Source organism: Agelaius tricolor, unplaced genomic scaffold (assembly GCF_023055355.1).
Source record: "Agelaius tricolor isolate 1412-34295 unplaced genomic scaffold, bAgeTri1.0.p SCAF_2, whole genome shotgun sequence".
Lineage (NCBI taxonomy): Eukaryota > Metazoa > Chordata > Aves > Passeriformes > Icteridae > Agelaius > Agelaius tricolor.
In genome coordinates this window covers 95068298-95076163 of record NW_027269262.1, presented here as the reverse complement: position 1 = coordinate 95076163, position 7866 = coordinate 95068298, and the positions used below count along the sequence as shown (strand labels likewise).

At 60.2% G+C, this 7866-nt stretch overlaps 1 protein-coding gene across 2 annotated transcripts; it reads left to right on the top strand.

Moving 5' to 3' along the window:
- Positions 1 to 19: 19 nt before the first annotated feature.
- On the top strand, positions 20 to 7771 carry NAPRT (nicotinate phosphoribosyltransferase). Of its 2 annotated transcripts, none has more exons than XM_071421939.1 (13): positions 20 to 1538; positions 2500 to 2582; positions 3114 to 3196; positions 3651 to 3781; positions 3859 to 3974; positions 4525 to 4718; positions 4855 to 4995; positions 5135 to 5219; positions 5349 to 5429; positions 6256 to 6358; positions 6436 to 6593; positions 6757 to 6864; positions 7029 to 7771. In XM_071421939.1, exons 1-13 carry the CDS (start codon positions 713 to 715, stop codon positions 7086 to 7088), a joined length of 2169 nt encoding a protein of 722 aa, XP_071278040.1. In that variant the 5' UTR covers positions 20 to 712; the 3' UTR covers positions 7089 to 7771. The 2 variants fall into 2 exon arrangements, with proteins under 2 accessions (XP_071278040.1, XP_071278039.1); XM_071421938.1 differs by having other exon boundaries at positions 2500 to 2627.
- Positions 7772 to 7866: the final 95 nt, after the last annotated feature.

Here is a 7866-nt window from a genome sequence, read left to right as displayed (position 1 = left end):
AATGAGAGATAGTTAAGATCTCTTCCAACCTAAACCATTCCATGATTTCCCCATCCTTCATGGAAGGAGCAATCTCAGGACATGGACTTTAATTTTAGGGCTGGAATGAAGGTCTCAGGGTGTTTCCAGCCACCTTTCCCAAGGTTTAGAGATCCCAGTCACTCCCTACAAAAAACCAGGATGCATAATCCAGGAATTGCTGATTTGAGATGGATTTCATCCCTCTTTTCCCACTGACTCCCTGCCCAGGTCACTTTAGCTGAGTGTGGCCTGGCAAGGGGACAGGTAACATTCCTGAGCATGGTCTGGTGAGGCCACTCCTGACTTTGGGAACACGAGGTCTGTCCCAGTGCCAGAGTCCAAGGTCTGGGGCCACCAAGGGACACTGGAAGCTCCATGGGACTGTGCTGCGAGGGGACAGGTGACATTCCTGGCTTAGGGAACACGAGGTCTGTCCCAGTGCCAGAGTCCAAGGGCCACCAAGGGCCACGGGAAGCTCCCTGGGATTGTGCTGCCAGCCTGTCCCTTGTCCTGCTGGGGCCAGTCATTTGATATGTGACACGTGTCCCTCGCAGGGTCCTGCCACTGCCTGAGCGCTGCTAGGAGTGCCCCTTGTCCCCTCTGCTGCCATCCTGAGTCCCTGCTGGTCCAGGCGGTGCCACGTGTGCCTTCTGTGTCCCATTTCTGTCATGTCACCACCCCTGTGTCCCCCATGGGCCACCATCCCTGTGCCATGTCCCCCATGTGCTGCCACCCCCTGTGCCCAGTGTCCTGCATCTGTCGCCATCCCAGTGTCACCAGTGTGCTGCCATCCCTGCTGCCGTGTCCCAGTGTCCCTGTATCCTCCCTCTGCTGCCATCTCGGTGTCCCCCTTTGTGCTGCCATCCCGGTGTCCCCCTTGTGCTGCCATCCCCGTGTCCCCCTTGTGTTGCCATCCCTGCGCCAATGTCCACTGTGCGCTGCCACCCCGCGTGTCCAGCTGTGTCGCCAAACCTGCCCCGTGTCCCCTTTGTGCTGCCATCCCTGCTGCCCTGCCCTTGTCCCCCGTGTCCCTCTGTCCCTGTATCCTCCCTCTGCTGCTATCCCGGTGTCGCCCTTGTGCTGCCATCCCTGCGCCAATGTCCACTGTGCGCTGCCACCCCGCGTGTCCAGAGAGAGATTTAAGGTCTCGTGTGTCACCAACCCTGCCCCGTGTCCCCCTTGTGCTGCCATGCCCGCGTCCCCCTTGTGCTGCCATCCCTGCTGCCCCGTGTCGCCATCCCCGCGTGCTCCCACCCCGCGCTTCCGTATCCCTCCTATTTCCCCGCTCCTCCCCGTGTCCCCACCCCTGTCCCCTTGTCCCCGCCCCGCCATGGCGCCGCTGGCGGACCTGTACCAGGTGTCCATGGCCTACGGGCACTGGCGGGCCGGGCGACACCGCGCCCCGGCCGCCGCCGAGCTCTTCTTCCGCCGCCCTCCCTTCCGCGGCTCTTTCGCGCTCGGCGCCGGCCTGGCCGAGGGGCTGCGGGGGCTCCGAGCCTTCCGCTTCTCCGCTGCCGGTGCGTGGTGACAGCGAGGGACAAGAGGGGGACACGTGTTGGGGTTGTGGGGAGGAGTGGTGGGCGAGGGGAGCGTCCCAGTGGGACTTGGAGGGACAGGGGAGCAACTCCAGGGGGGCAGGGCGGGATGGAGGAGAGGGTGAAGAAGGGACGGGAGAGGGTCAAGGGGGAGGGAGGGGGGAACAACTCAAAGGGGCAGTGGGGACAGGAGGGGACAGGGGGGAGAAGCGTTGTGGGGAGCGGTGGTGGCAGAGGGAGAAGGGGAACCTTCCCAGGGAGGCTTTGGAACAGCTCCAGGGGATAGGAGGGGAAAGGGCAGGGGATGAAGGTGAGAGGGACGTGGGGGAAGGAGGGGAAATTCCCCTCGGAGGAGGATGGGAGAACAACTCAAGGAGGCTTGTAAGCCATGGGACAGCATCCAGGGATTTCTGGGGACGTTTCAGGGGGACTTAAGGGGGGCAGAGACATTTCTCAGAGTGATCTGGGGATGGGGAATCCCTCAGGGGGACTTGGGGAGGACTGGAATCCCTCAGGAGAACTTGATGGGGACAGGGACACCTCTCAGAGGGACCTGGGGGGCCTGGGAACCTGTGGTGGGGGAGAGGGACGGCATTTAAGGGGGACTTAGGGGACAGGGGAGCCCCCCTGGGGCACTGCAGGGGATCAGGACAACTCATAAAGGGACGGGGACTTCTCTCAGATGAACTTGGGGGACAGAGAGACTCTTCAGGGGACACAGGGCAGGGGTGGACACAAAGAGCCCTCAGGGAAACTTGGGCGGACACTGGGACACCCTCCAGAGATGTCCCTCAGAGGGACTTGGGCCACCCCACCCTGTCACACTCCGTGCTGGGGGTGCTGTCACCCACCTGCTGTCACTCACCTGTCCATGGGAGGCTCGGTGTTCCCCCCACCTCCCCCTGTGCCCCTTGTCCCTGGTGTCACCGTGCTGTCCCCACAGATGTCGCGTACCTGCGCTCTGTCCTGCCCAGCACCATCGACGACGCCTTCTTTGACTACCTGGCCACCCTGGACGCCTCCGAGGTGACCGTCACCGCCATTCCCGAGGGCTCCGTCGTCTTTGCCAGGGTGGGAGCCCCCCTCCATCTTCTTTCCTGACCATCCCACCAGCTCCCAGACCTCCCCTCTTCCCTGACCCTGGGAGCCCCTGGACCGCCATTCCTGCCTTCCCACCCCCCAGCCTCCTGCCTCTTTCCTCAACACCATGGACCCCTTGAACCCCCATCTTGGCCATCCTTGTGTCCCCATCCTGTGGGCCCCCTTTTCCTTCACTCTGGGAACCCCTGGAATGCCTTTCCTGGGCACAGGGACAATCTGGACCCTCATTCCTGGGCAACAGTATCCCCCTGCGTGCCCTTCCCTGGCACTGGAATCCCCTTGTACCCCCTTTTCCTTCACCAATATCCCTCTTCAACCCCTTTCCTGACCACCCCACCTCTCCCAGGCCCAGGCCTTCCCTTTTCCTTCACTCTGGGATCCACTGGACCCCCATTCCTGCGTTTCCCAGCTCCTCCCTGCTCCAGAGGGACCAGGATGTCACTTCTCTTCCCTCAGGTGCCGTTCCTGCAGGTGAAGGGGCCGCTCCTGGTGGTGCAGCTGCTGGAGACCACCTTGCTGTGCCTGATCAACTACGCCAGGTATTTTGTCATGGGGATGATCCCAAAGCTCCCCTGGAAGATGGAGAGGGGCAGGGAAGGGAGTGCAGCACCCCCCAGTCCAGAGGCACACCCCAGTCCTGGGGGTACCATGACCCCACGAGTCCCCTACTGGGATTTAACTGCTGGAATTCTACCAGTTGAATTTAACTACTGGAGGGTGTCCCAGTGTCCCCCCAAGTTTTCCTGAGGGCTTCCTGTGTCCAGCCCGCCCTGAAGAGTCTCCCTATCCCTCAGGTTCTCCTGAGAGATGTCCTGGTCCCCCACAGGTCACCTTTAGGATCTCCCTGTCCCCCAAGTCCCCTCGGTCAACTCCACCACATCCCTGTCCACCGAGTCCTGTGGTAATCCCTGCCTTGTCCAAACAGGGAGGGTCCTGGAGCCCATTCCCCTTGGCTGTGCTGGCTCTGTGTCACCTGTCCCCTTTGTCCCCCAGCCTGGTGGCCACCAACGCTGCCAGATTCCGTCTCCTGGCCGGCCCGGACATGAAGCTCATAGAGATGGGGCTCCGCCGTGCGCAGGGGCCGGATGGAGCCCTCTCGGCATCCAAATATTCCTACATTGGGGGTGAGTCCCACCCCACGGTGCCCAGTGCCACCGCGGCCCTGCCATCACCTGGGTGTCCCCCCTGTCCCTCCTTGCAGGCTTCGACTGCACCAGCAACATCCTGGCGGGAAAACTCTACGGAATTCCCGTGCGTGGCACCATCGCCCACTCCTTCATCATGTCCTTCAGGTGCCTGGAGGAGGTGCAGCCACGGGTGAGCAGGGCCTGGGATGGGATGGGAATGGAGAAGAATATTGGATGGGGACGGGATGGGATGGGATAGGGATCTCATGGGGATGGGGATGTAGAGGGGGATAGGAATGGAGATGGGAATGGGTTGGGAGGGGAGAGGGATTGAGTGGGGTTGGGGATGGGATGTGGATGAAGATGGGATATGGGTGTAATTGGGATGGGCAGAGGGAAGTGGGATGAGGATGGAGTTTGTATGGAGTTAGGGATGGGAGGAGATGGAATGGAGATGGGATACGGATGAGGTGGGAATTGGGCTAAGGTGGGATGGAGATGGGGATGGGATGAGAATGAGGATGTGGATAGGGGTGGGAATGGGATGTGGGATGAGATAGGGGTGGGATGGAAATGCAGACAGGGATGAGAGTGGGATGGATGGGGAATGGAACACTCCACCTGTTCCCACACTCCTGGAACCTCGGATGATGCCACGGGCTGTGCAAATCCCATGTTCCCACACTCCTGGCACCTTGGACGATGCCACGGGCTGTGCAAATCCCATGTTCCCCTGGCAGGAGCTGCCGCCTCGGGCCGGAGGAGATCCCGTGGATCTGGCAGACCTGGCTGTGTCCTGGCTGCAGAGGGTTTGTGACCTGCTCCAGACTCCTCCCAGCAAGGCCAACCAGGGCGAGCTGGCCGCCTTCGTGTCCTACGCTGTCACCTTCCCTTGTGACTTCCAGGGATTGCTGGACACCTATTGTGTCAGGAGGTGGGGACACCATGGCATAGGGGATGGATGTGGCCCTGAAGTAGAAATGTTGGCTGGTGCAGGGCTTGGAAATAATGCTGGATCCACCCTGGATCAGTTTGGCACATGTCATTAATGCTTTCCTTGCCCATGCCAGGAGTGGTTTGCCCAATTTCTGTGCCGTGGCCTTGGCACTGCACCAGCTGGGATACCAGGCCATCGGAGTGCGCCTGGACAGTGGGGACCTGGCCCAGCAATCCAAGGAAATCCGGGGAGTGTTCCAAGCCTGCGGAGCTCAGTGAGTCCTACACCAGCTCTGGGATGGATGTCACTGATCCCTGTCATCCTCACCAGCATCCAGCCAGGATTTGGGAGCCCTCATGGCTCTGGGTGCTGTGGGTGGATCCGTGGATCCTCCCAAATCCTGCTCCTTGCAGCTTCCAGGTGCCCTGGTTTGGGACCATACCCATCGCTGTCAGCAATGACATCAGCGAGCAGAGCCTGGAGGAGTTCAGGAGGGAGGTGAGGAATCTGCTGGCACGGCTGGGATGTCACCTGGATGGTGCTGGCAGGGCTGGGATGTCACCTGGGCTGTCCCTGGTGCTGGCAGGGCTGGGATGTTGATGGTCTCTGTCTTCTGTGCTGCCTCAGGGGAGCGAGATCGACATGATCGGCATCGGGACCCACCTGGTGACGTGTCCCCTGCAGCCATCACTGGGCTGTGTCTACAAGGTAAAGGTGGCACCTAAATCCCAAATATCCCTCTGAGTCCTCACTGAGCCACTTCCAGATGGTCCATGCCTCCTCCATGGCCATCCAGCCCCAGTGGAGTCAGAGTCACAAAGAGTTTGCCTTGGAAGGGAGTTTTGAAGGTCCTCCACCACCATGGACAGGGACACCTTCCATTATCCTAGGTTGCTCCAAGCCCCATCCAATCTGGGCTTGGACACTTTCAGGGATGGGACAACCACACATTCTCTGGGAATTCCATTCCAGCCCCTCACCACCCTCACAGGGTGGAATTCCTTCCCAGTATCCAATCCAGCCCTGCATTCTGGCAGTGGGAAACCATTCCTCCTCATCCTGTCACTCCATCCCTTGTCCCAAGTCCCTCTCCAGCTCTCCTGGAGCCCCTTCAGGCAGAGGTCATTCCCAGGCTGGTCATTCCCAGCTCTCCCAGCCTGGCTCCAGAGTAGAGGGGCTCCAGCCCTTGCAGTATCTCTGTGGCCTCCTCTGGACCTTTTCCAGCAGCTCCACATTCTCCTGATGTTGGATCCTAGGGCTGGAGCAGCTCTGCAGGTGGGGTCTCTGAGAGGGACAGGAGCAGAATTCCCCCCTCTCCTGCTGCCCACACTGTGGGATCAGCCCAGGACCCAGGGAAGTTCTGGGTGCCAACGCTGGGTCATGGCCCGGCAGAAGCCCCAAGTCCTCCACAGGCAAGAGGAGGCAGAATGCCCAACTTTGGGAGGTTTTAGGGTTTTTTAATTGTCTTTTTTCAGCTGATTTGCATCAGTTGCCCCCTCAGAGGGGTCACAGGTTCCCTTCCCTTCTCCCACAGCTGGTGGAGGTCAATGGCTGCCCATGCCTGAAGCTCACGGAGGATGAGGAGAAGATGACAATCCCAGGGATGAAGGCAATCTATCGGCTCTATGATGCTGCTGGTGAGTCTGGAGACCCTTCCCAGAGTCCTGGGGGAATGTCCTGCTCCATAATTCTCTCCCTGATGTCCTCCTGGCAGGTCACCCCTTCATGGATCTCATGGCCTTGGAGGAGGAGCCATCACCCAGTGCGGGGCAGGAGCTTGGGATCCGTGTCCTGGGGCGGCTTGAGGAGACCACCAAGGTCATTCCCAGCACCGTGGAGGCCCTCCATCGCACCTACTTCAGGGATGGCCAGGTCAGGGGTGGTCCCATCTCCTGGGAGGGCTCCTCTTCCATGCAGGAGGATGGATCCAGGGCAGCGCTGGCTTCTGCCAACAACTCTGGTGCCAACCCAGATGTGGTGGCTCGGGTGGTGGCTTCCCACATGGATCTTCCCACCTGGATCTCCATCCCTGCAGGTGTGTGAGCCCCTGCCCAGCCTGCCCGAGGTGAGGAGCCACGCCCAGGTGTCCCTCAACCTGCTCAGCCCTGCTCACCGCCGGCTCCACGAGCCACAGCCCTACCCGGTACGTCCAGCGCTTCCCACATCCCACCGGCACACACCTGGGAATGCCGCTGGATCTGGTGGCCTGAGCAAATCCATTGGCATTCCACTGGATGCTGCTCAGGCCACCAAACCCAGTGGCATTCCCAGGAGCTGCTCCCTGAGCCCTCCTGTTCCCATTCCCAGGTGGCCGTGACGGAACGGCTGCACCAGCTCTTCCTGGAGCTGCGCCAGGGCAGCCTCTGAGGGGCTCCCTGATCATCCCCAGCTCCTGCTCTGCTCTTTTTTGGGAAGCCCAGGTGCCGCGTTAGGAATTAATGGCTCTAATTTAGACCTTTCCACTGCCTGATGCTAACCTGAGGAACCTGCAGGAACTGGGAGAGAGCCCTGGGCTCCCAATAGGGAAGCTGGGAACACAGGGATGGGGAAGGCAGAGCTGTGCCTGCATCCCCTGGAAGTGACTGTCCTGTGGTGGCCCTGCCAGCCTTGTGCCTTCCTTGGTGGCCCTGCCACTCCTGTGCCTTCCTTGGTGGCCCTGCCACTCCTGTGTCCAACTTGGTGGCCCTGCCAGCCTTGTGCCTTCCTTGGTGGCCCTTCCACTCCTGTGCCCAAGTTGGTGGCACTAGACCAAAGTCTGGAGTGCCACCAAAAGGGTGACAAGGGACACGCGTGGGGTACCCATGGCAGACGCTCTTTGCTTTGGCAATTCTAAGCTTCATCTCTGTGGCCACATTCCAACTCTTTCCACTCTGGCCGAATTCCCTGGGATGTGGAGGCTGGCTCCAGGTTGATCCCAGCTCCAGGTTGATCCCAGCTCCAGGTTGCCACCTGCACTCTCTAACCCCTGTTCCCACAGGAAACGTGGCTCTAACCCACACTGAGCTTCACACTAAGCAAAAAATTTCAAATAAAGGCCTTTTCCCACCATGGCTCTGACCCTAATTCCAGTGAAAAACCCTTTGGAGCTCCATTGGGAATGGGAAGGTGAGAGGGAAATCCCCAAGGATAAAACCTGTGGCTTTGC

Excerpts from the sequence above, each read along its gene's own strand:
- NAPRT (XM_071421938.1), top strand. The coding sequence starts at position 713 with ATGGGCCACCATCCCTGTGCCATGTCCCCCATGTGCTGCCACCCCCTG. Across the intron at positions 3,197-3,650 it reads TGCCTGATCAACTACGCCAG|CCTGGTGGCCACCAACGCTG; the intron begins GTATTTTGTCAT and ends TTTGTCCCCCAG. Across the intron at positions 5,430-6,255 it reads CACTGGGCTGTGTCTACAAG|CTGGTGGAGGTCAATGGCTG; the intron begins GTAAAGGTGGCA and ends CTTCTCCCACAG.